Here is a 26079-nt window from a genome sequence, read left to right as displayed (position 1 = left end):
CCAGGATCATGACCTGAGCCGAAGGCAGTCGCTTAACCAACTGAGCCACCCAGGTGCCCCAGCTGGCTCAGTTCTGTCAGAAGTAGCCATGCCAAAGCCACCAGCACTTACTTTCCCATAGAGCTGCTCCATATCTTCTGCGTTCCTCACAATTACATTGTTGTTTATCATCTCTGCTGTGAACACTCTGAAGTCTTGCTTAGGCCCACAGTCCTGACCAAAAGGGATGGGCAGTGGAGATTCATAACTCTCATACACTCTTCTTTTCCGCTTTGGGGCACGGAAAACTGCTTCTGCCATTTCTCAAGGGTAGCTGTTTTTTAAAAGAGTATAATAAGGAGAAAGAAACAGATAGCCAATCCATAACTATGTTGATCAAAAATGGGGGTGCATTTATCTCTACGCTCAGAAAATTTTGCAATCTGTGGGAAAAATAAAATATTTAAAAGGAGTGGACTAAAAGAAAGACTAATGAGAACATTTTGTACAAGCACTACAAATCCCAACCACCTAAAATATCTCAATTCCCAAAACCATGCCCAAGAAGTCAGTGGCAATATTTCTGATTATAGTGGACAAGACTGAGGCCTAGTGGCATGTCCAAAGTCATAATGCGATGCAAAAGTCTAATAGCAAGCACAATAGGATTCCTGTTTATTAGGATTATTCCCATTCTTTCACTCAGACAACAGACATTTACTGAGTACGTACCAGGGCCTGGTGATAATCAGAGGTGCTGGTGATATAAAGATAAAGCCAAAAGAGACACTGTTTCTCAAAGAATTAAATCTAGTATTTTTTTTTCCCAAAAAAGGACCTTAAAATACATTCTAAACATTAGGTCAATTCATCTTCTAATTTTTAAGGTAAAGTAATAAGTAACAACAATGACAGAAACAGTTATCATTTCAGGATCTGTTATGTACCACGAAATATAAGTGGCAAAGAGCAGGAACTCTAAAGCCAGAGTGCCAGGACTGAATTGGCTTTACTATGTCCTAGCTGTGTGATTTGGGGCAAAAGTTGCTTCATCTCTCAGTGCTTTGGTTTCCTCATTTGCAAAGTAAGGATTAAAAACAGACTCTATCTTAGAGTTAAGACCCCCTAAAGGACCTAGAAGAGTACCAGGTACATAATGAGCATCATCTGTGTATTTGCTTTATTATTATGGGGTGGGCACTACAAACTCTGGTTTACAGATGAGGAAAACAGGTTCAGGTCAGAGAGAGTCTGTGAAAGGCCCATTCGGATGATCCCAGGTCTGCTGAATTCCAAAGCCTGTTACACTCTTCTCGCTGGGTTCTGCTGCAAGCACAGGCAGCATCTGTCCCCCTTTGTCTGAAGGCCCACTATTTCTCAAGGTTAGGAGCTAAAGCGTTCCAGATAATTATGGAATTACTTAGACAAGACTGTCCTTGTCTCAGTCCTGCGCCAGTGTGCACTCAGCATTGAGGAAGTAAAGGAAGCCAAAGTCACTACCTCTCCCTTCCAGGCCTTATACTCAATCTGAAGAGACAAAACAAGCACATAACACACACGAAAGCAAATTGAAGGTAACACAACAGGCTGCAATTTCATAATGGCTAAAGGAAGGAAATGAAGTTGAGTGCACTGTGTGATAAAGAAACAGAGCCACAGCACACATATCTAACTTAGGACTAACTCAACCACATGCACGGGGGGGAAATGTAAACAGTGCAAGAGTCTGGGCCAGGCACTCCACTCTCCCAACAGACGCCCTGGAATGAGAGGGAGGACTTGAACCTGCTGCTCCCTTTGTCCTGGACCCGGCTTGATTTAAGCGGAGAGCAGATCTGGTGCTTGAAAATACAGTGAAGCCCTATCACATGTTTCATCTACATGGATCCAGAGAAAAAAGTAAGACTGCTTATTATAATGCCTCCTGCACTTAATACGAGCATCCATTGGGCAATGGATGAAACCAAGCCTGAAACAGACAGTGACAGTGGCCGAAACTGTGGAAGGTAAGTGGTTTTATGGGTTCGTGACCATTAAAAAGAAACTGAACGCCTTGTCCAATGTGTGATGATACCTTTATCTGCCCTCTCAAAGAAATTGAGGAATTAGATGAGGACAAAGGAAAACACAGACCAAGGGAGAGTTATAGAAATTGGTAAATCAATTACAAAGATAACTATGAAAAATAAGAATCAGCAAGTTGGAACCTTCACAGAATTAACCAAGTATGCTAAGCAGCGGGCACCTGGGTGGCTCAGTTGGTTAAGCGACTGCCTTCAGCTCAGGTCATGATCCTGGAGTCCCGGGATCGAGTCCCGCATCGGACTCCCTGCTCGGCAGGGAGTCTGCTTCTCCCTCTGACCCTCTTCCCTCTCGTGCTCTCTATCTCTCATTCTCTCCCTCTCAAATAAATAAATAAAATCTTAAAAAAAAAGTATGCTAAGCAGCAAAACACTAGAATAATTTTTAAATAAGATCCCTCAATGGAATTACATACTGAGCATGATTCTATACCCCCATCACACACACATTGCTGTAAAGCATTCACAACAAAACTATGTATGTCGCATGTTAATGGACAATTAGATTTTCTTTCAAGAGCATTTTAACTAAATTTTCACTTGCTGATTTATCCCTTAATCCAAGCCAATGATCACATTTGGTATTCAACAGAAGAAACAGCAATAAAAAAGAAGAAACAGCAATTTATTCTAAAATTTAAACAATACTGTGTTGGCTTTTTTGAGGCAGGATGTTGGAATCTAGTGAGAAACTTTCTAGGCATTTCCAGGAAAAAGTTGGACTTTCATGAGGTTTTTCACTTTTATAACTTCTGGTTAGTATTTAACTTGTATAGGCTACATTTGGAATTTTTTAAAAAAGAGAAAATGTTAAATGGCTAACTTCAAGAACTTCCAATTAAATTCTCTCGAACAAGTTATATTTTAATTGCCTGGTTTGGAATTTTTCCCTCAGATTACTGCTATACTCTTTAAAAAAAAAAAGCAAGAATGAGCTAGGACACTTGAAGGCACTCTGTATTCCAACCCAAGTGTGTGTGACAGAAAGGTTCCTGCCACAAAACATTCCCTGTTTTCCACAAAACCTCAAAGTCTGTGATCTGGTGTTACCTCTGCCCATGTGGCAGAAAAGGCTTCAAGAATCTGGCTCATGGGCCTCCTACATATGCAAACCCACCGTTATTATCACGTGACCATGCACAACCCACATAAGCTCTCTGAGCCCTGTTTCTTCATCTTCAAATTGAACAGGACTGGAAAAGTTTGGAAGTCACTCAATTATTAAACACAGAATACCCATATGATCCAGCAATTCCATTTCTTGGTACAGATATAAAAAAACTAAAAACATGTTCATGCAAAAATCTATACCTGCATGTTTACAGTGATTCATAATAGCCAAAAAAAGAAAAAGTGGTAACAACCCAAATGTCCATCAACAGATGAATGGATTAACAAAATGTGGTGTATCCATAAATAATGGATTACCAGCAATAAAGGAACGAAGTGCTGATACATGCTACAGTGTGTGTATGAAGCTTGAAAGCATTACCCTAAGTGAAAGCAGTCACAAAAGACCACATATTTTAAGAGACCATTAATACGAAATGTCCACAACAGCAAATGCATAGAGACACAAAGTGGATTAGTGATCGCCAGGTGCTGAAGGAAGGGAGAAATGGAGAGCAACTGCTAATAGGTACAGATTAATTTTGAGGGTGATGAAAATGTTTTAAAACTGGAATGCAGTGGTGGTGATGGCTGCCCAACTGTGAATATACTAAAATCACCGAATTGTACGTTTTACAAGGGTGAGTTTTACGGTATGTGAATGGTCCCTCAATAAAGCTGTTATTTAAAAAATTCAATAGGACAAACCAAATGATCTCTAGTTTCATGGTTTTTTGAAGGAGTTGTCTTGTGCTGAACTTGAAAGGCAAAGCAGGGGAGACAGGACTGAATTCACTATTCTCCACATCTGTAATAGGCATTTAAGATATGTTTCTTTAATGCCATGATAGGAGAACAGCATAACGTAAGATGTGGAATGTGAATAAAATTCGAAGAGGTAATCATCATTGGTAGGTACGACACTCCAGGCATGGACTGTACCATATGCTACACACACATACTACTATCCTCTTTCAAAGACAAGGAAACTGAGGCCTAGAGAGGGCCAATCATTTGCCCAAAGCCCCATTGCATGAAGACATAGAACTGTAAGAAGACTGGCCTTAAAGAGGACCGATGTCTGAAGCACACACGTATGTATAGGAATGACTGGGCCAATTGTCAAGGGGTTTGGAATACGAAGGCTGGTTTAGACTTGGAGTCAGTGCAGAGGCTTAAGCAGGGAATAAGAACTGAAAAGAGATTAATTAACTTGGGGTGGTATACAATAGTGGCTCTCAAGCTTGGTTGCCCTTACAATCACCTGGGGAAATCTTAAAACTCCTAATTCTCAGAACTTACCTGCAATTACATCAGAAATTCTGGGGTGGGACCCAGGTGATTTCAACATGTATCCAAAGTTGCCAACCACTGGTGACAGGATAGACTATTCAAACTCACTTAATCCCAACAGTGCCCTAAGTAAGTACTATTACTATTCCCATTGTTCAAAGCAGGAAAGGGACGCAGAGGGGCTGAGTGCTATGCACCTGTTAAGGGATTGTTGCTTTTCTTTTCCCAAACCAGGGCATACTTGACTCCAGACACAAGGAGCATTAAGTACGTTTACTTTACTATCAAAAGCAGGGCTTGTTCCTTATTCTTCCCTTGAGCAGACAAGCTAACACTGTTTAGGTATTCAGTAAATGTTTATTCCAAACAAAACAAAAATGAGGAAGGTAACTCCATTTAATTTTCCAACCCCCTGGAAACACCTTGCCAAAATCTGGTTAAAACCTCCCACCCAGTAAAGCTCGCCTTCTCCCAATTAAAAAATGTTTGAAGCTCCAGCGGTGTACCTCCTGGGCTTAGGGAGGCAAGGATGAAAGGGACAAGGCAAACAATCCAGCCCCAGGGGAGCTTTCAAGTTAGAACCTGAGACAAGCCACATAAACAAACGATAGCCCTTTGAAGGCTGTTGTTAGGATTCAGTGGGTAACTGTGCGAAGGCGAAGGAGCCTCGTACTGGGCCTGTCATGTGCAAAATGCTAGCCAGACGGGAGCTGCAACTGCAATAAATGACTGCACACAAGCCAGAAAGTGTTAAGGGCCCACCAAATTCCTAACTCCCTGTCTTAATTCATCCCTCTGTGGATTTCCTTGCGTGCCCCCCCGCCCCGAAACAACCGCATTAGCGGCTGAGGCTCCCCTCGGGCAGAGACGGTATCCGGTACACCTCGACGTCCCCAGCCCCCAGCACTGAACGTGGCATCCTGTTCTTTGGAAAGAACGAAGAAAAGTGCAAAGGGCTACAGGTGCTCGGAGAAGGCGAGAGGAGCAAATTCCGGTGGAACCAGGAAGCCTGGCTCCCCCCGCCCGGCCTACTCTGGGGTGGCTGTGCAACCGTGGGAAACTCTCTACGCCCTTTCTGCTCCCGCTCCTGAGAGCTTTCGGAGAAGGCGACGTCTCCTCTCGCACCGCGAGACGCGGCCACCACGCTCAGCGCCACGGGATGCCTCGCGCTGCCCGCCCCGGCGCCTTACCTTCCTCAGCCCCACGCGCTCGTCGTTACCCCGGCAACGCCGGCCGAAGGGCGGTCACTGCCGCCGTCAAGCAGTGCGGCCGCAAAGCCAGGCGAATGCGCAGCCGCAGAGTTCTCGGGAGCGCCTGCCCGGTCTTTGCGGAGAGCGCCTGCGCAGAGCCTGAAGTCGCGTTTTCTGTGTCTACTGCTGGCCCTTAAGCGGGTGTAAGTGAGTTCTCCTTCCTGCCTTCCCCGTAATTGTACGGACAGCCTCCTGCTCAGATGCCACTTTCGTTTAATCCTCACAAGATTCATTTTACCTATGAGATCCTAAGTTACTTGTCGGATGTCACATAGCTAGGAGGTAGTGGAAACGAGACTCTAACCCAGGCATGAAGACTTGGAGTCTGTCCCGGGGCGGGGGTGGGGGTGGGAGAGTTGAGGCGACCAGATTTTATTGTATGACCTCGTCCTGAAAAAAATGGGTGTGTAAGCTTAGCCCTGACGCTGACCTCAGCTTTCTCAAGTGTAGATGTATAAGCTGCAGCATGCCCGGAACCTGTAAGGAAGCGCCCTCTCGCAGACACCTGACTAAAAAGCTCCTGTGTGCCCTGGCTGCCCTGTGCAGTATGAAGGGCAAAATAGCCAGGGGTCAGAGCTGCATTTGAATCCCCGCCGTCCCCCTCACCGGCTGGGTGGTCTTGAGTGTCTTAAATCTTTTTGAGACTCAGTTTCCTCTACTGAAAAGTGGGTCGTTAGAATTATGCCGGATGAGCAAAACAAAAAGGTGTGGGGGAAGTGTAAAAGTTAATCCTGACCTCGTTATTTTAAAAGAGGTCTAGTAGGGAGTCCGAAATATACTTTTCCAGATATGAACCCCAGGGTCCCCAGCACACATCCCACACATGCTGGGCAGGTGGGGAAGGTGGTGACGGGGAGGGGTGGCAAATAATGCCCGAGGGACTCGGGGCTGGTGTGATGGGCTTCGAAATCCGAGCCTTTCCCAAACTTCTCTTGTCTCTGGGGCTTCACACACACTTGCCTTGGCCAGGAACATCCTTCTCCCTTCTGTTTGCAGCTGTAATTCCTGCCCCCCCCCCCCCCCCGGGGCCTCAGCTCTTATATCTTCCTCCAGGAGACTTCCTCTTGCCTCCCTCGACTGGCTTGGGTGACTTTCCTCTGTTTCTGCAATTGTCTGGTGCACCCTGTGTTGTCCCTGTTTCCTGGTCCTTCTTAACCAGAGGGCTTCAGTGGATGGTCTGCCTGCACAGGCCTTAACTGCTCGGCTTTGAGTTTCGACTTAGATTTAGATAAATCAAAATTAGAATAGCTTCTTGGTTAGAGTGTTGCAAAAAAAAAAAAAAAAGAACTTCAGCAAGGTTCACAGAATAGTGGCATCAGGATGAATGGGGGCAGGGAAGAGAGAGAGCCGGCCGGAGGCTGTAATATTATACCAGAACATACCAATTTAGGAAATACTGGTTTTAGAATGAGGGTTTTAATAATGCAGGGCAACCCAGAGGTTGTCCCATTCAATTTCCTTATTCAACAGGTAAGAAAAATGGTTCAGAGGCACTGTGAGTTGCCAGAGGTAGCAGAGCAAGTCTGAGGTGGGGCCAAGACTACAGCCGGGTCTCCTGAACCTCTCAGCCTGGTACTCTGTATTCAAGGGCTTGGGATTCATCCATAATGAGATCTCAGGTGGCATCATTGGGAGCCCTGTCCCCACAGAGTGTCCAGAGCGAAAGCTACTGGGTAAGAGATTCTTCCCCCAAGATTTTCTCCTCAATCTGTTTTCTTAAACCTTTTGTAATGGTCATTTTCAAACACAAAAGTAGAGAGAATATTCTAATAAATCATCACTTCCACAATCTTCAACCTTTGCTATCTTGTTTCTTTTATACTCTCCTTATATATACCTTTATCCCTCTTCTGGAATATTTTGAAACAATTCTAGACGTTGTTTAATGTCACTCATAATATTGCAGTATGTATCTCTAATAGATATTTAAATTTTATTGCATATTAGGTATTTTCATATGCATATGCACAGTTGATGTTTATATATACATGTATATGAAATAATATGTAGTTGATTCTCATAATTCACAGTAGTTCTATAGAGTCATCATGAACACCAAATCAGTGAATACTGAACCATTGCTCATGGGGAAATACAGAGTTAGGTTCCTGCCAGACTCTGGCCACAATATTTTTATCAACTGATCAGTACATAACCTTACTTTGTGTTTAAAGACACTGTATTTAATATCTACTGTTGATTCATTAACAATTGAACTCACAGCCAACAGCACTGTAACTCATGCCTGGACGAAGCTTATCTAACACAGGTATTTTCTCTGTAAGTCACATCACAGCCTTCTTGGCTTAGAAACACTAGACAGCACTTCACTCTGCTTGGTGTCCATTTTAAGCAGTGAAATCAACAGAAAGCACAAATATGAGGAAAATGTGGTACTAAGGAAATCGCCAAAAGCAAACTTGTTTATATAATATGAGAGCTGGGATCGGAAGAGTGTGTTGACTGTTGACTTTAGCTGGGAACTTGCATACTGAGATACTCGAATTTTTCTCTACTCTATGCATGTGCATGTCTGTGAATGAATAAGTGCTGTGAATATTGATTTTGGCATGACAAATAAATGTTAGCCAGTAGCTGCTTTTGCAAATGCAGAATCTGCCAATTTGTGTGTGTGTGTGTGTGTGTGTGTGTGTATATCCCCAATATCATTAGCACATCTAACAAAATGAACAATAATCCTTAACATCATTTATCTGTGAAATGTTACACAGAACCCCCATGTAATATTTGGGATATTTGGGATATAAAATCACTTATCTGAAATTCAAGTTCAATTACGTGTTCTATATGTAACTGGACCAATCTACCGATGATTTATTGGGTGTTTATATGGGCTGGCCATTTTGCATCCACTTTTATTTAATTCTCACCACAGCCCTGTGAGGTAAGTGCTCTCACCTCTATTTCAACCTTTGAGGTTCCCTATCTTTTCCAACTTCTCAGAGCTGGGAAGTAGTGAAGGCCAGATAAGGATCCAGATCCACGGGACTGCAGGGCGGGGGATCATTTAAATCAATCATGTTGGACACGGGAGGGCAGTGCATTGACAAAACGCAGCTTTAAATATGGAAATACAAAAATAACTAACAGCAAGCGTTGGTGTCAGGTCAGGATGGGTTGAAGGGTCTTCCGGGAAGAGGTGGCCTTTGAGCTGAGCCTGGAAGGAGGTTTAGCTTCGGGAGAGTGGTGAGGAGGCGGGAGACAGTGGGCTGGGGCACAGGGCAGGCCCGTGTACCAGGCAGGTGTGGGTTTAAGGTTCTGGCGGGGAGGAGCTGGGCCTGGCCGGGCAGGAGGTCGCCGCAATGATAAGGTCCGATAGGCAGGGCGGGGCCCAATTGTGCCGGCGCTCGAATTCCAGGCTTGGCATTTGGACTTTACCCCGCAGACAATGGGGAGCCACCGGCGTTTCTGAACAGGGCAGGGCGGCCCCAGCTGTCGCCCCATTGTTTTTCCCAGACAGCGCCGAACTCTGCAGTATTTCAGCGAGCCCACTAGATGGAGGTATTTTAGCAAATTTCAACGGCCCAGCCTTTCCTGGACACCGATTTCCAGAGAGAAAGACAAGTACGCGGACCCCGCAAAACCTCCGCGTGTTGACTCACAAGCATCCGCAAGGTAAAATGCGAGAGCTGTGAAACAAAAGTCAAACCAGGGACAGTCTAGCTCTGAAGTCCTGCCAGTTCTGCCTGTCCAGATGAGAGCTCGGGTCATCTCACAGCTTTGAAGGAGGGTCGTGGATGAACAGGAGAGGGCACAGTCTAACTGTGCCCTCCCTTTATTATTTAGCCTTTAAGCCTCACACCAGCCCTTTGAGGCAGGTGGTACGCTACTTTACAGGCAAGGAAACCGAGATGCTGAGAGGTACACTTGCTCAATTCCCGAGCAAGCGGACCCCAGGCCCGGCCCAGGGATAGAGTTGACAGCATATGGTAAGGTGGGTTGGGCCAGACCCTGAGGCATTGTTTTGCTGGGCCCAGGGTTCCTTGTGCAAAGGGTTGGGCATTGCCTTTTTATTTTTCTTCGGTTGCTAGAAAAATCTGTAACAAGAACGATGAGAGCTACGTGGCCCCTACAATTTGCACTGTTCCAGCGGCTTTTTCGAGATAGTCTCACTTAATTCTCTCACAACAACCCACCGAGTTAGGGATTATCACACAGAAAACAGATTCAGAGAGATGAAATGACTTGTCCAAGGTCATGCAGGGAAGAAGCACCATAGGGGGATGTGGATCCCAGGTGTGGCCACTTCTGTTCTGTTCTTAGCAGTCAAGCACATTCAACTTCTGGGGAAATTCCTTAGAGAATCTGGGGCACAGATGTTCAAAGAGACACATGCAGAGTTTTTGTTGTTGTTGTTTTATCAAGGCATGATGGTTTGCAATTAAAAAAAAAAGGCAGGGGGAATAACCTAAATGACCATTCCTGGAGAAAAGGACATATAAAATGTGGTATAAAAGGTTCATATGGTGGAATACTATGCAGCAGTTCAAAGGAATGAACTAGCTCTTACATACATATCAACATGGATAGATTTCAAAAATATGTTTGGTGATAAAAAGCAAGATGCAGAACAATATGAATCCTATGATACCATTTACTTAAATAAAAAAAAATCCCAAACAATATCAAATACTGAATGTACATATAGGTACACTGAACTATTTTAAAGTAACAGGGAGGGGGCACCTGGGTGCCTTAGTGGGTTAAGTGTCTGACTTTGGCTCAGGTCATGATCTTGGGGTCTGGGGATTGAGTCCCATGCGTTGGCCTCTGTACTCAGCGGGAAGTCGGCTCGTCCCTCTTGCTCTCCCTCTGCCCCTCGCCACCCCCCATTGTGTTCTCTCTCTCTCAAATAAATAAATAAATAAATTCTTTAAAGTAACAGGGAGGATGTGCACCAAATTCATTAGTTATCTGTGGGACTTGGGTAGTAGATAAAGGGACATTAGCTTTATGTTTTGTTTCTTAAAAAAAAAAAACAAAAAAAAACTAGAAGCAAATATGGGGTGGGAATATATAGGTAATTTTTCAATTATTTGTAGTATTTCTTCATCGATTTTAATTTTTCCACAGAAAGATGCTTCAGATAAACAAATACACACAAAGATAGAAAACCACAAAGCCAAAATAATTTTCCTGTCTAGCATCAACAACTTGATGACGGCAGGTGCCAGTCCTCTGGGTCTGAGAGAACCTGGGAGAAGGGGATCAGAGGAAGTGGCAGACAGATTCTGACCCTAGGAGGAACAGGCCTAGGCTCTGTGATGAGAATGTGGAGTCCAATGCACAAGCATTTTCAGCATAAGAGCCCATCCCAGCATCCTCCATGTGTCCCCACCACGCTGTGACTGCCGTCCCTGCCAGGGGGAAGCTAGTGCTACGTGAATGGTGGGAACCTCGGCTGGAGATGGCCATACCCTCTGGTTTCTCTCCCTTCTTCCCTTTCCTTTGGTTATTTTCTGTGACCTCAAGTTTACAGACCATTTCTTAAAGTGTGTCCTTGAGGGCGCCATACCCACTTGGCAGCACCAGGTGCTCCAACCACAAATGAAGGGGAATGCTCACTTTGCCCATCTGCTGGGGCTGAGGTGACAGGCATGTAGAGTTATGAGTGCTAATGTTCTCTGCAAACTATCAGTAACTACAAACAAATGGAATTCTTCTTGTTCCTCTTCCTTTACATTTGCATATTACACAAAATAATGGTATATAGCGAGCCTAGGACTTTCCTTGCATTGGCTCATTTCCCCACTCATTTATTCCTCTTAACATGCCTCTGAATGAACGCTTCTATTCTCCCCTTTTTTGTTTTGTTTTTAAAGATTTTATTTGTTTATTTGTCAGAGAGAGAGAGAGTGAGAGCGTGCACAAGCTGGGGGAGCGGCAGGCAGAGGGAGAAGCAGATACCCCGCGGAACAGGGAGCCCGACGTGGGACTCCATCCCAGGACCCTGGGATCATGACCCGAGCCGAGGGCAGCCACTTAACTGACTAAGCCACCCAGGGGTCCCTCTATTCTCCCCTTTTGAAGATGAGGAAAGTGAGTCAGAGAGGTTAAGTAATTTATCCAAGGTAACCCAGATAAGAAGTGACAAAGGTAGGATTTAAATGCCGGTCTACCTGACTGCAGGGCTATGTGCTGTATTGATACAATATGTTTTATGGTCTCATAAAAGGTCTCTTATCCTAAAAAGGAGGTACAGAGAACATTTGGTGGTTTTCTTCTTTTTCATAAAATTCTTTGTTCCAAGTTGCTGTTGTCTTGTGTGTGACCCCTTACAGTGCCCACCTCTGAGCTCAGGATCATAATTTCCTTGGTGGCTGGTGGCTGAAAAACTCTCTACTCTACTCACAGGAGACAGGGGAGAAGAGGCCCATCATTACCCAAACCTGGCTTTCCTGCCCCTGGGTATGTCAGCCTCAGATGTCAAAAGGCCTGAATTCCAGGCGAACAAGGAATAATGCCCTAGTCATCAAATTTGAAACCAAAATTCAGCAAAGACATGTCCTTGCTGCCAGAAAGCAAATCGCTTTTTCTTTTCTTTCTCATTTTTTTTTTTGCCCAAACAAAACATCCTCTTATGAAATATGTCCAATTTGCAATATTTACTTTCCCTTTATTTAATAACAGGAAAGGGTTTGCAGGACTTTTGTTGATTTTTGCATTTCTTATTAAAATTCTTAAGGGGGTTTTGGGGGAACTTAATCAGCAAAAAAGGAGGAGGAAAAAAGTCTCATCTGCATTCCACAGGCCTTATTAATGGAGGAAACTTGCTGTTTGTTTAAGAGCACTTTCTGATGGGAGAAGGCAAATCGTTCCTGTGAACCTTTTTCTTGACTGTACTTCCTTCTCAGCCGTCTCCAGAGCTCTGAATCCCTTGTTTCAAGCTTTCCGCCCAAGAAGATGGAGCTGGAGTTTATGCCCCACTACCGGGCTGGGAGGGAAGCTAACACTCACTGAATATCCCCCAGTAAGTCGTCTGCACCCACAGTCTCACTTCACCTCACATCAGCCCTCCTGGCAGCCCTTATTTGGCAGATGAGGAGACTGAGGCTAAGAAGGATTGAGTCTCTTGTCCAAGATCCCTTTCCTTGTAGTTTACATTCCTTGGGAGTAAAAGGAAAGGACTTCTAGTATTCGCGGAGTCCTACAGCCGACTGAGTCCTCACAGCAACGCTCTGGGATAGCTGGATAATCTCCAACTTTCAAAGCTCAGAGACGTGACGCGACTTGTGAAAGTTCACACAGCTGGAGGGTTGCAGAGCTGAGATTTGAGATGCACTCTGCCAGACTCTCACATCCCTGTTTATTTCACTTAACCACATTGCTTATTTGGGGCCAAGGCAGCATAATGTTTCTTGTAATGAAATACAATGCTCCCCCAAAGTTAAAACGCCCCCTGAGAGGCCTTAGTCCTGCCTTCCCGGGTTCCAGAACCAGACTGCACGTGACTTTAAGGACTTTGTTTTTATATTTTCATTCTACCAGAAATATTTATATACATTATATACATTATATTACATATAATACATTATATAATTATGTTTATTTCTAGAATAGTGCCTGTACAGAGGTAGTCTTAATAAACAACTTGTAGATAGATAGTCAAGTTCCAGTGTTTTCCTTCTGCAGAGAAGGGAAGTGAGGACTAGAGAGAAGAAAGAATTTGCCCAAGGCCCCACAGGGTAGGAACCAGAGCTGGGACCTCCTGATTCTCCCCACATGGTCTACAACAGAGAACGAGTGAGTCTAAAACAGAGATCTTCTCGTTCATTCAGCCCTACCCATGGGGCACCATGCTGGAGGTTAGGACACCCAGATAAACCAGACACGGTATTAGATGGCAGGGTCCTCATGGTCTAGCAAGGGAGGATGTTTGGAGAAGTTACAATCTCATAAATGTGGTAAATGCCACAGTTAAGGGTTTCAAGAAGGACGGGGGCTCAGGAAAGACTCTAGGGAGTAGTGGACATTTGTGCTGGGTCTTAAAAACTAAGGAGGAGTTGGCCAAGTCGGGGAGGGCATTCCAGGCAGAAGACCCTGCCCAAGCAAAGGCCTGGAGGTGTGAACACACGTGGCATATTCAGGAACCATCTAGCAGTCTGCTGGGGAAAAGCAGCAAGCCTGGAAGGTAAAGTTGGGTTCAGGCTGTGAAAGACTTTGAATGCCATCCTTGGGAATTTGGAGTTTATCGCACGTGTGATGGACACACAGGAAGGAGTGAAGGAGTGGAGTGGCTCTGTCAGATTTGTTTTAGGAGGGTCACTCTAGAGGCCTGGGGTAGAGGAGGGTAAAGAGGGCTGAGGGCCACCAGGAAGGAGACTGCTGCACCTTTGAGGTCAGAGAAACCCAGGCCTTGCCCACCTAAAATTCTCTGTCTCCTTCCACCCTTAAACAACATCTCATCTGTCCTTCCTGCTCCGGGCACCCTCCAGACCACACCCAGCTGGAGCCCCTCTCTCTAGTTCTTCGAGTTCTTATTCTTTGGGTGATGCTATTCACCCCTTCCCTTCCACGCCTGAGTCCTCCATAGCCGTGGATCTTAACCCTGGGGAAGTCCGAGACCCCCAGGAGAGTCTAAGGAAGGGATTGAAAAAGGCACAAGTACATAAATGTTCCTCATGTGGAAGGTGCAGACCGCTGAAGCTGCTTTCACTTATGGAAGGGGGGCAATTCCAAAACAACAAGGGGGGCAGGCACCCCGGAAGCCATCAGCTACACTTTGTAAATGCCCAGGAAATGGGAAGGTGGTCCAAGGTGGCAAAGGGATTAGGGATGAAGATTGCCTTGACAGTTCAAGCGTACAACCAAGGAGGGATCCTGAGCCAGAAGAAGCCCTAAATGAATGTATTAAGTGTCACTAAAGAAAGAAAGGTCCATCTGCAGAAGAGCTGGGCAGCCAGGGAGTCGGAAGAGAAAGAGGGAGGATGCCATGGTCAAGGATTCTGTGGACCCCAGCGGTAGGTCTAGCTTGCCCTGATGCCTTAAATCCTGGAATCTCATAACCAGCCCCTCCCTTTTCTCATTCTGTGCTCACCAAGCATCTTCTGATTAGAATTTGGCATCCCGAGGAGTGTGCCTACAGGGAGCTGGTGTGTTGGCTAGAGGACACGTGTATCCGGTCCCCTTGGCAGTTACATTTCTCGTTGTAAATTAGTAAATTGGGAACAGACAATTCACAGAAGAAGCAATACAAATGACTAAGAAGCACTTGAAAAAAATGTTCATCCTCACCAGTATTCAAAGAAATGTAAATTCAAACCAAAACCGAGATTGTTTTCTACCCATTAAATTAGAAAGGATTTCTTTTTTTAAGTGAATACATATTGCTGGGAAAGAGGTGGTGCAAGGGGCACCCTCGTGTGCTACCTGCTGGGGCGGGCAAGTCTTCTTCCCATTGTGTCTGTTCTTTAAACTCCCACAGAACAGATCCATGCAATCTCATCTGCTTGGAAGGACCAGCCGGAGGGGTCTCTTCATGATCTGTTCACCACATGTTTACTGAGCACCTATTATGTGCCAGGCTTATGAAGCACTGTGTGCGGTAGGGGCCACATAGAAATCTTATCCCAAATGCCAAAGGGTCTCAAATCAAGAGAGAGGCTGGAGGCCAGTCCCTGGGTGGGCTGGGAAAGGAGGAGATGGAAGGGAAGGTGAGAGGAAGAAGAATCAGCTAACCTTCACTTCTCCCCCCCCCCCCCCCACCATCCAATTCTCTCTGAAGTTCAGGCTGAGACTGAGGCTCTTGGGAGAACACCAGGCATGTCCTAGAGTGAAGGTTTTCAACCTGTGTCCATTCCCAGAGCTGGATTTGATTGGTCTGGGATGGGCCTAGCCACCGTCTTCTAAAAAGTATCCCAGGTATTTCGAATGAGCAGCCCTGGTTGAGAACCACTGAGAAAAGGGAAATTGGGAAACCCACCCACACGTCCTGGTTAGGAGGGCAGGTTTTAGGGCCTGCTTCAAGGGCCGGCCACTGATGGCCTGGGTCATGTCTAGAAAGACACTTCCTTTTGGAGCCTTGGTTCTCTTCTCTGTAAAACCGAGAGCATATATCTGCCGCATGTTGCCATGAGGATGAAATGAAACAGTGCGTGTAAAGTGCTTGCCAGTGCTCACTGAAATTCATGGTCATGATCATTAGTGATCAGCCAAATATCAGCATAGGCTCAGAGCTAGCAGGAATAAGGACACAGGGCTCCCAAGTTTTCTGAAAACTGCACAGGAGGAAAACTTTCAACTGACTGTCCACTTGAGTTTTGTCTCGTGATTTGGGAGACGATCGCATGGCTTTACTTGAGCTCCAGGAATTCTCCTTCCAGCTGCCCGTGCAGATGGGGAAACAATGTGCCATTCTAGCCCAAGAATCATACCATAGGAAGGATGGAGCCCAGCAGCGTCAGGACTGCAGGACTACAAAGCCAAGTTTGCTGGCCCCACTTCTATGAAGATAGAAATTAAGATCCCGGGGCTGGTAGACCTCATTCTGCCACCACTTACTAGCTGTGTTACCTTGGGTGAACGACTTCATCTTGTGCCTCAGTTTCCTCTCTAATTCTGGGGTAATTTCTGGTCTTTGCCCCAACTGGCTATGAGAGAGGATGAGATGGGTTAATGCGGGCAAAACTCTGAGCCCGGGATCTGGTGTATGTTAAGGCCTTGGTGAATGGCCGCCATATGGGCCTCTCCCCAGCCAGCAACAGCCCTTCCCACAACAGTCTGATTCCCTTGTGGCCCTTAACCCCCCAACACCCCACGCATGGGGCTGGGGGGTATAATTGCTTATGTGTGTGTCTTATCGAGGGCCTGGCCTGATTTCACCCTCTTCCTTCGGTTCCATGGTTCACCATCACATTGAGCCACTGCTCAGGGAACATGTGTGGAACTGAACTAACCTCTCTGTTTTCCCAGATAAGAAAACCAAGGCTCACGGGGGTGGGGCTGGGGTGGGGGAGGCCAGGGGTAGCTGAGGTCACACGCTGGGTGCAGGGTCCTGAGGCTCGGCTTACTGGGGAAGGATTCTCAAAGGGGGCACATCTGGGCAGAGGGCTTGGGACCTTCCACAACCTTAGTGGGCAGTGAACTTGAATGGGGGAGCTGTGGAGGAAAAGGTGACCGTAGACACCCCCTGGGGACTCTCGCCAGAGGTCGGTGAGGCTTTGCAGGTGGCCAGAGAACCCAGGCAAGCAAGGGGAGGGGGAAGGACCGAGCAAGTAAAATTCACACTGTTACGGGTAGGGTGACTCATTTGTGCCAACAGGTTGGTGAGACATAGAGAAACTCCGGGTACAGGAAGATCAGATGGGATAGCGAATTTGAAAGTTCTTTGAAAATGGTAAACCAACCTAAGAGCAGGGGCTCTGGCTTCAAATAGACCTGGATTCAGAGCCTGCTTCTGGAACTTACCTGTGACCTTGGGCAGTGGCTTAACCCCTTGGAGCTTCAGTTTGCTCATCTGAAAGGAGGGGGTGGGAGTAGTAGCTGCCTCAGCAGGTTGCTCTGAGGATCCAGTGACCGAATGTGGATAATGTCTGGCAAAGAGCCTGGCATGTGGCCATCCAGGGTAGCCGCAGTGATGGTGAGAAAGAAGTTCGGCCCTCAGCCTGGGGTGTCCTTCCTCACAATGTCCTCCCCTCCGGTTCCTACGTACCTTCCGGCCTTGCTGGTTCCCTGAGACAGAAAGGCCCTGTCCCTTCTCTACACACTCCTGACTTTTTATCGAAGGTTTCCTCACAGCACTTCCCGGAGTAGGCCCTGCATAAATGGCTACTGAACGAGCATGCCTGATGAACCCCAGTGGCTCGGGTCTCCCTCGTCCCTGCCCACCATGCCCGCACACGGCCTCCACCCTGCCCAGAGAGGCATCACTGAGCGGTGGGATGGCCAGCAAGCAGAGACAGCAGCTGGGAGGCAACTGTCCCAGCCCTGATACCAGAACAGAGTATGTCATTTGCACTAATGAAGTACAGAGGAGGAAGGAATTTGTAAATACATTTTTAAACAAATCTACAGACTTCTTTTGATTGATACAATTGAATTCATTTTTTTTTTTAATGAATACGGTTTCCTGTTTGTTTTGTGTTTAGGCCCCAATACAGATGAAATGAATGAGAACTTCCCATGTAACCCACCTGCATAAGTGGTTGATAAGTCCACTTGGCATGTTTGTTAACAAGTCAGACAGGGAAGGTTGGCCCAGTTGTAGAAAGCCCTACCGCCGGGCATCAGCAAAGGCCAGAAGAGATAAAAAGAAAAAGCATCCACTCTCAGAGATTGGAGAATTCAAGAGCTGGCACTCATGTGCCCCTCTTGGGACATGGCCCTCCCCAAGCCACAGGTTGCTCACTTGTAAGATGGGGGAAGCAGAGCTTACCTTGCAAGGCCATGGAGAGGTTTGATGATAATGTGCACCGAGCCTTGCTCAGTACCTGGCAGGTGGTGGGCACTCAGTGATGCCCACTACTCTTACTCTTACTACTTGGCAATGACATGAACTTATTTGGGGCTTCTTACCTGACAATTTAAAGTGAGTTGTACATAGGAAAATGAACTGTATCCATCACGAAGAGTGAGCCAAGCCCAATACCGCTTAACTGGATAAACCTTTCAAAATCAAGATTTTGATCTTCAATCTCTGTTAAATGGGCATAGAGAGGAAGATGCAGTGGGAGGTCAAAGAAGAATTGGGCAGGGCAGGATCTCCAGGAGCTAAATGCCTGGCTGCCAGGGTTTTCTTCAGTAAGAAAGTTCAGGGATTACTTCGACCAGGCAACTGAACCTATGCTTTGCCCATTACTGATGACCCTGAAAACCAACCAACCAACCAACCAACCAAGAAATAAAACCATTTATCTTCTCAAAATTTACTGAGCTGAGAAGACTTTTCTTTCTTCCTTTCTTCCTTCCTTCCTCCCTCCTTCCCTCCCTCCCTCACATCCTCTCCATCAATGTGAAGCCCCCTATCTGCCTGGTAATTTCCCCCATCTAACTCTTCAGGACAGAAATGCCTGTGGTGTTTCTCTGCCCTTCTTCCTGCCTGTCACAGGGTGAATACCCTGCACCTTTGTGCCCCTGATCTGCAGCCAGTGTGGCAGGCCCCAGTGTCACGGGGCTGAATAGCCTGGCTCTGGCTGCCTGACCCTTGGGAAAGCCCTGGGTCCTCCCCACCCTCTGCCTTCTCCGGATGCAGGTGCAGTAGGAGCAGGTAACACTTCAGGCCCCTTCCGGCTCTGCCACTGTAACCTCAAGGAGGCCACCTGTGGGCCTGGGGCCTGACCCACTGGGGTTCCACTCCCCACTCCGCCACTTATTGCTGGATGGCCTTGAGCAAGATGTACAATCACCAGTGGCTCCACAGGGGGCTAGTACTGGATGCTCCCTTTAGGGTCAGGATTAAGGATGTTACATACCAAAGATTTACACTTGTGCCAGCACATGGTAGGCACTTCATAAATGCTTTCCACTATTGCTATTGTGCAAAGAAGGAGCAACGGCACATCAGACCCATCTCACACTGACAGTGGGGTCCTGTCCCAGTCTGTCTCTGAGTTCATAAATGCAGCACCCCTATGCGCCAGCATTGTGGCATCTCATGATGTGAAACTAGTGAAAGTGTGAGGTACAGTGGCTTCTAGAGGAGCTCAGTCTAGGTCAGGGCCATGTCCCTGCTGCCCTGGGTACCCAAGGGTCTCCCGACCTGATGCAGGGATGGACACATCAAGCAACACAGATTGTGTAATTGGTAAATCCTGTGCACCTAACCGAGGACTGGCGAGCACGTGCCCAGCCTACAGGCAAAGAGATCCAATGAGGTTTTCAATGCTGCTGGCCAAACAAGATCCCACGGCTGGATCCCATCTGCAGGTCTAATTATGGGACTCCGCCCACTGCATGAGTGCTTGTTTTGGGCTTGAGTCACGATCCTCACCGCCATGTGTATGTATGAGCGCATGGAACAGCTTTATGGAGATATAATTCTCATACCATGCAATTTGCCCTTTTAAAGCGTGCGATTGTTTTTTTCCCCTACTATATTTGCAGAGTTGTACGACCATCACCACAGTCAATTTTAGAACATCTTCAGCACCCCCAAAACAAAAGCCCTACCCATTAGTAGTCGTTCCTCTTTTCTTCCTCCGTCTGGCCCCTGGCTGCCACTTAACTACTTTCTGTCTCTACAGATTTGCCTATTCTGGACGTTTCATGTAAATGAAATCATACAATATGTGGTCTTCTGTCACTCCCTTCTTTCACTTGGCATTATGTTTTCAAGGTTGATCCATGTTATAACATCTATCAATACTTCATCTCTCTTTTTTTTTTTAATGGCCAAATAATATTCTATCATATGGACAGACCACATTTTGTTGATCCATTTACCTGTTGATGGACTATTCAGTGGCTTCCACTTTTTGGCTTACATGAATAATGCTCCTCTGAACATTCATGTACAGGTGTTTGAGTAGATATACCTTTTAATTTCACTTTTGAAAGTACCTATGGGGAGCCTAGGTGGCTCCATCACTTAAGTGACCAACTCTTGATTTTGGCTCGGGTCGTGACCTCAGGGTCCTGAGATCAAGTCCTGCATTGGGCGAGCCCCGAGTTGGGCTCCATGCTCAGCACAGAGTCTGCTTGAGATTCTCTCTCTCCCTCTCCCTCTGCCCCTCCTCCTGCTCACATAGGCTCTCTCTCTCTTTTTCTTTCTCTCTCAATAAATACATAAAATCTTAAAAAAAAAGAAAGTACCTAGGAGTGGATGGTTGCCTCATATGGTAAAGTGTATATTTAACCTTATATTAAGTGCTGTACCGCATCCTTTTGCATTCCCATTAGAAGTGTAGGAGAGTTCTAGGGGCACCTGGGTGGCTCAGTCGTTAAGCATCTGCCTTCAGCTCAGGTCATGATCCCAGGTTTCTGGGATTGAGTCTCATATGGGGCTCCCGCCGAGGGGCTCCCTGCTCGGTGGGAAGCCTGCTTCTCCCTCTCCCACTCCCCCTGCTTGTGTCCCCTCCCTCGCTGTTTCTCTCTCTGTCAAATAAATAAATAAATCTTAAAAAAAAAAAAAAGAAGTGTAGGAGAGTTCTAGTTGCTCCACATCCTCACCAACATTTGCTAAGGTCAGTCTGTTTAGTTTTAGTCATTCTCACGGAGGAATAGAGGTGTCTCATAGTTTTAATTTGCATCCCCCCATCCTCGTTCTGAACCGCCCCGGTTAGCCCTCTGGCCCGGCATGTTCTCCCTTGAGGTGAACAAAGACAAAATAGGTGTTGGTAGTAGAAAATCAGGTGCAGAAAAGAAAGAGTGTTTGGGTGGGTGGGACGGCAGCCGGACAGGGGCAGAGCAGAGAGCTGACTTAGCAGTTTGCTGGTTGGCTGCCTTTGTTTTTCTAGCACATTGGAATCTCCTGGCTACTGGTCTTTGATTTCCTTTAATTAGCCTTCCCTAGTGACAGCGACAGGTCAAGATTTCTAGGAAGTGCTCCAGACAACTGCCTAACAGATCTACATCCCTGGGCATTCATTCCTGAGGGCTTAAATGCATCCTATTTCTCATCCTCTGAGCTGACTTAGGGGCTGTTAGAGCGCTTATACTTCTGGGGGGTTGACTTTTCATTCCCTGCTTTACCTCCAACACAAAGGAAGTGTATTATTTACAAAATATCTCTATCGCCTAGAAAATATCTCCCTGGGAAGAATTAAACAGTTACACATTAAAACCTTTTAAAAATGCAGCCATGCACCAGCTGCCATTAGGACACCAGCACTGCACACCTGTTCAGCATCTATTTGATAGAAAAACAAGCTACTAAAGCTTCCAGGCACAGCTGGCTCGCTTGAAGGACATTTGGTTGTAAATCTGAGTGCCCTCCAAGATTCCTTAAACAGCAATCGCCATGCTGGGGAGAGACATTTCCCAAATGTGGTGAGGAAATTTTAAGAGTTTGGGACAAAGTACTCAGAAATCAATTCCTAACCTACCGAGCTTGTGATCCCAAGCAGGAGACAGATCTATAAAGAAGTAAATGATAGGACGGCGTGATAGCTATTATGACAGAGAGATGGACAGGGCACAGAAAAACTGTTTGGAAGACGGTTTAGGGCTATCTGACAGAAAAGGACATTGAAGTTGGGCTTTGAAGGATGAATAGAAGTTTGTTAGAAGATAACAGAAGGAACAACCTACCAGTGAGAAGAGCATGCATAAGGCACTGAAATGTGAAACCACACAGATTCAGGAAACTGTGGGTCCTTAAGTGAGTCTAGAGCATAGTGTGGCTAAGAGAAATAGTAGGAGGGAAGCTTCTGAGCTCCGTGGAGGCCAGATCCCAGAGAACCCTGAGGGCCAAAATAAGGAGCTTGGGCCTCAGCCATCACAGGGTTTTGGTCAGAGTATGTTCTTGAGAGAGCACCCTGGTCGCCATGAGGGGGAATGGATGGCGAGAGCAGGGCTAGGTGTGATTTCACCAGGGCCTCAGTGCCCCCGTGTGACCCGAGGACGTGTGATGTGCCAACACCATGCTGTGTACCTGGGATTGGAAGTCCCGGGCAGCACTCCCAGGGGAGGCTAGGGTTGGCCAGGGCCTAAAGGAGGGTACGAATCCTTCCCAGTGGTCACCCAACTCATTCTCCACAACGAGAGGGGGCTGTCTACCCTCCTCACCCTCAGGGCAGATCCTGGACACCACGTGTCATTCTTATTCTAGGATGGGAAAATAGCCAGGGCTCAGCTGGGCCTGGAACAACCCAAACGCTCCAGCCTCCATCTCCTTGGTACTCAAGCCCTCATGATCCATTGTCCGAAACCTGGCTGACAACCCAGCTCTCCTCACGGCTATGTCGCACGCTGGGAGTTGGTCAGGTCAGGACCGGTCAGAGCCTTTGCTTTTCCAGAGTTGGAAATCGAGGTACGTTCGAGGCCCAGGCTTGCCAAGGCTCCCAGGATTAAGAAAGGGTAGGGTCAAGACTTGGACGAGGGTCTTCAGGTTCCCAAGTCACTTTTCCAGGCTGCTTCTCACAGCGGGTTAGGAAAACGAACACTGCGCCATGTAGTAAACATAAATTTTCTTACATTTGTTCTCATGACTATTCCCATTTTTCAGATGAAGCACTGAGGCTCCACACAAGTAACAGCTGTCCGCCTGATGTCTCAAAGATGCACCAAGCTACCTTCTCCAATCTGAATACAGACTTGGATCAAAATGTCTTTCCACGCTGGCAATAGTCAAGCCTGCTTTGCTAAGCAAGGACCGATGGAGACACAGGCCTCTGGAGACTGTAATGTTTTCTGCACTGGCATGGCAAATGACTTGCAAAATAGCACGGCATTAAGAGAGGTTTTTCTGCAACAGAGCTCTTGTGACAAGGTGAAGAGGCTATAATGCTCTGGGACTTGTGCTTCTTTTAAAAAATAACCATTTTTCTCTTTCTGACAAATAATTCAGATCCCAGGCCAGCGTCAGAGCAGGCAGGGGAAGTTGCCCTCCCCTCCCCTCCCCCTCCCCCACCCCCCCTCTCCCGGCGGCACCCACTTCCTCCGGGGTCCAGGAGAGAGTGGGCCCGCTATCTCCCAGGCCGCTGCTCTCTGAGCCGGCCCCAGGTACCAGGAGTCTGTTTTATGGATGGGTCTGTCGTGAGTCAGTATGATGTTTCCTGTGAGAACTTTATTTCCCTGCATTGTTTGCAAAGTCTGTGTGTGTCTGAGCACGTACTCCTAATCTCGGTGGAGTCTGTGCCTTGGTTCTAAGACACCCCTGAGGGTGGGGGTAGGGGGCCAAGGAGACCAGACATGGGTTGTCCCCGTCCCCTCTGGTGGCAGGGAGAGGTGGGGGTGACTCACATGCTTAGGTCTCGCCTCCAGCCTGTGATGGGCTCGCTTCTCTGCTGAAAGCCACTTCAATCAGTCATCTCTTGCTGGCACTCAGTGTGGGCCCAGACCTCGCTGGCTGCACCCACCCATGGCCGTCTGGGACGCTTCTGAATTAGGGCAGGACACGACCCTCTCACTTAGCTTTTAGCTTCTTGGTTCGCAGATGGGGAAACCCAGGGAATTTACATGATGTGTCTAAGCTGAACCGACCACTGGGGAGGCCCATAGTACAGCAGTCAAGCAGGGTCTTTGGAGCTCCCTGGTCCTAGGTTCAAATCCCAACCCTGCCACTTGTCACCGGGCAGGTCACTTCATCAATCTCAGTCGCTTCGACTGACAAATGGTGTTAATCGACTGACAAATGGTGTTAATCATGCTCAGCTTGCAGACCAGCTGCAAGCATTACGTCAGAGAACAGATAGAGAGCAGGTGCCCCAGAAGGAGTTTGGAGAGCATTCTTTCTTTTCCCATTTCCTCTGAAATGCCAGCCGGAGCTAGTGGCTGTAGCTAGGGCTACACGGCAGATGCCTCCGGGGAAGGCACCAAGGGGGCGTCAAGGCACCTTGCTCACAATAGTTCTCCTCAGACCACTTAGTCAAAGCCACTGGACTCCTGAGCTTTCCAGAACAGACAGGAAATGGCCCTGCTGTTAAGAGATGGCTATCAGTAGTAGTGAGTAGCTTAGCCAAGAGTTTTAGTAGAAGAAAAAAACAGAAGAAACTATAAGTTGTCCCAGCTCTCCTTAACATCTTAGCCCACTGCCCGCTGGCTTCTCTGACCCCTGCCCGCCATGGCTTTCAGGGGCAGCCCCACAGTTTTGGTTCTGTGCTTACCTGCCTTGGTGGCATCTCTATTAATTCTTTCAACTCTCATTTTCTTCTTTTGCTGTTACAGAACTTTCGGGTGGGTATTTTTTTTCTAAAGATTTTTATTTTTAAGTAATCTCTACACCTAACATGGGGCTTGAACCTGCAACCCCAAGATCAAGAGTCACACGTTCTACCTACTGAGCCAGCCAGGTGCTCCGGAGATTGGTTGTTTTGATCTGCCCAGCATTTACCTCTTCTTCCAGAATCAGAACCCAGGTTTGGTTTTGAGCCCCTCCCCCAGCCCTCACTAAACACAGTCTTTATAGACTGTCAGTACAAGTGCCCAACTCTTTTTGGCTAAAGGAGGGCATCTGATCCCAGCCAAGCTAATCAGATGCTCTTCTCCTGGGATCTGAATCTCAAAGGGGGATAACCCAAGGACTGAAGATGGTTCCGATTGCCTCATCCCATAGAGGTTTCCTAAAGAGATGAGCCGGTTCTGCTGCGTAGACCCATGGAACTGCTTTTGACCCATCCTTTGCACGGTGTGATCTGCAGGCTCTCATCCCCATACCTTCCCAGTCAATTTCGTTCGCCCTAAAGTTACAGTTGTAACTTACAACTGACGCATCCTCAGTCATACACAGTGTGCACACAGTAGCCCCCTTATCCATGGGGCATATGTTCCAAGACCCTCAGTAGATGCCTGAAGCCCTACACATGCTGTGTTTTTTTTCCTAAACATACATACCTATGAGAAAGTTTAATTTATAAATTAGGCACAGTAAGACATTAACAACAACCATAATAAAATAGAACAATTATAACAATATACTGTAATTAAAGTTATGTGATGGTGTCTCTCAAAATACCTTACTGTACTGTACTCACCCTTGTTCTTTTGATGATTTGAGATGATAAAATGCCCACGTGATGAGACGAAGTCAGGGGAATGACGTAGGTCCTGTGCCCTAGCGCTAGGCCACTTCTGATCTGTTGATATGTCAGAAGGAGCATCATCTGCTTCAGGAGCACACTTGACCCGTGGGTAACTGAAATCATGGAGAATGAAACTGTGGATAAGGGGGGACGACTGTATATATACATTGACATCTTGCCTTCTCAGTTTGTCTCATGAGCAGGGACTGGGTTGTTTATTCATTCACTCATTTATTTATTCAACAAACCACAACCAAATTCCTACTTTGTATGAGGTCTGTGCTGGGAATTGGGTGTTTGGAAAGGAAAACACAGTTCCTGCCTCCAAGCAGCCTGAAGTCTGGCCCACCGTTGTGAAAATGTACAAGTTACTCCTCAGTCTGTCATTCATGGAATAATGCTCGTTGGGCACCTCTGGCGGGCCAGGTGTTGTGCTGGGGCCAGGCTGACAATGTAGAGGACAGAATCCCTGTCCACACATCACCAGAGCAATCCACACAAGGCAGGTGCTAAAAATGAACTCAGGATTCCAGAAGGTCAGAGTCTGAGGTCATCCAGAATCCACACAGCCTACCGTTTTCGAACAGTCCTGTGGGGTACTGGGGACTGAGTATTGTGGTTTTATAAACTATTCCAGTTTTTTACAGCTTTATTGAGGTATAATTTACATACCATAAAATTCACCCACTGGAAGTGTCCAATTCAAGGCTTTTTAGAGAATCTATGATA

At 46.7% G+C, this 26079-nt stretch overlaps 1 protein-coding gene and 1 long non-coding RNA gene across 7 annotated transcripts in view; one reads left to right on the top strand and one right to left on the bottom strand.

Annotated features, from left to right (window-relative positions):
• The window catches only part of TSEN2 (tRNA splicing endonuclease subunit 2), a 67945-nt gene extending 62163 nt beyond the window's left edge, over positions 1-5782 (bottom strand). For 4 of the 5 annotated variants that reach the window (XR_012380958.1, XR_012380959.1, XR_012380960.1 and 1 more), the window contains exons 1-2: positions 5654-5782; positions 112-313 (exon numbers count right to left, since the gene is read on the bottom strand). Coding sequence is in view for 2 of the 5 variants with exons in the window: in XM_025885458.2 (XP_025741243.1) it covers positions 112-300 (189 nt within the window). In the remaining 3 variants the exon portion in view is untranslated. Of the gene's footprint in view, positions 1-111; positions 314-4472; positions 4832-5653 lie in introns of those variants that run through there. The other variant, XM_025885459.2, reaches the window with a different exon arrangement.
• A 16-nt stretch (positions 5783-5798) lies between these two features.
• On the top strand, positions 5799-25243 carry LOC112834041 (uncharacterized). 2 transcript variants are annotated; one of them, XR_003210772.2, is made up of 3 exons: positions 5799-5856; positions 9195-9349; positions 22836-25243. It is a non-coding gene; the product is annotated as an uncharacterized lncRNA (long non-coding RNA). The 2 variants fall into 2 exon arrangements; XR_012380963.1 differs by lacking the exon at positions 5799-5856 and having other exon boundaries at positions 9113-9349.
• Positions 25244-26079: the final 836 nt, after the last annotated feature.

Source organism: Callorhinus ursinus, unplaced genomic scaffold, assembly GCF_003265705.2.
Source record: "Callorhinus ursinus isolate GAN/ISIS: 27379988/994484 unplaced genomic scaffold, GSC_fseal_2.0 scaffold15, whole genome shotgun sequence".
Taxonomy (NCBI): Eukaryota; Metazoa; Chordata; class Mammalia; order Carnivora; family Otariidae; genus Callorhinus; species Callorhinus ursinus.
Note: the sequence above shows the minus strand (reverse complement) of the source record. Positions and strands in the feature narration are given on the sequence as shown.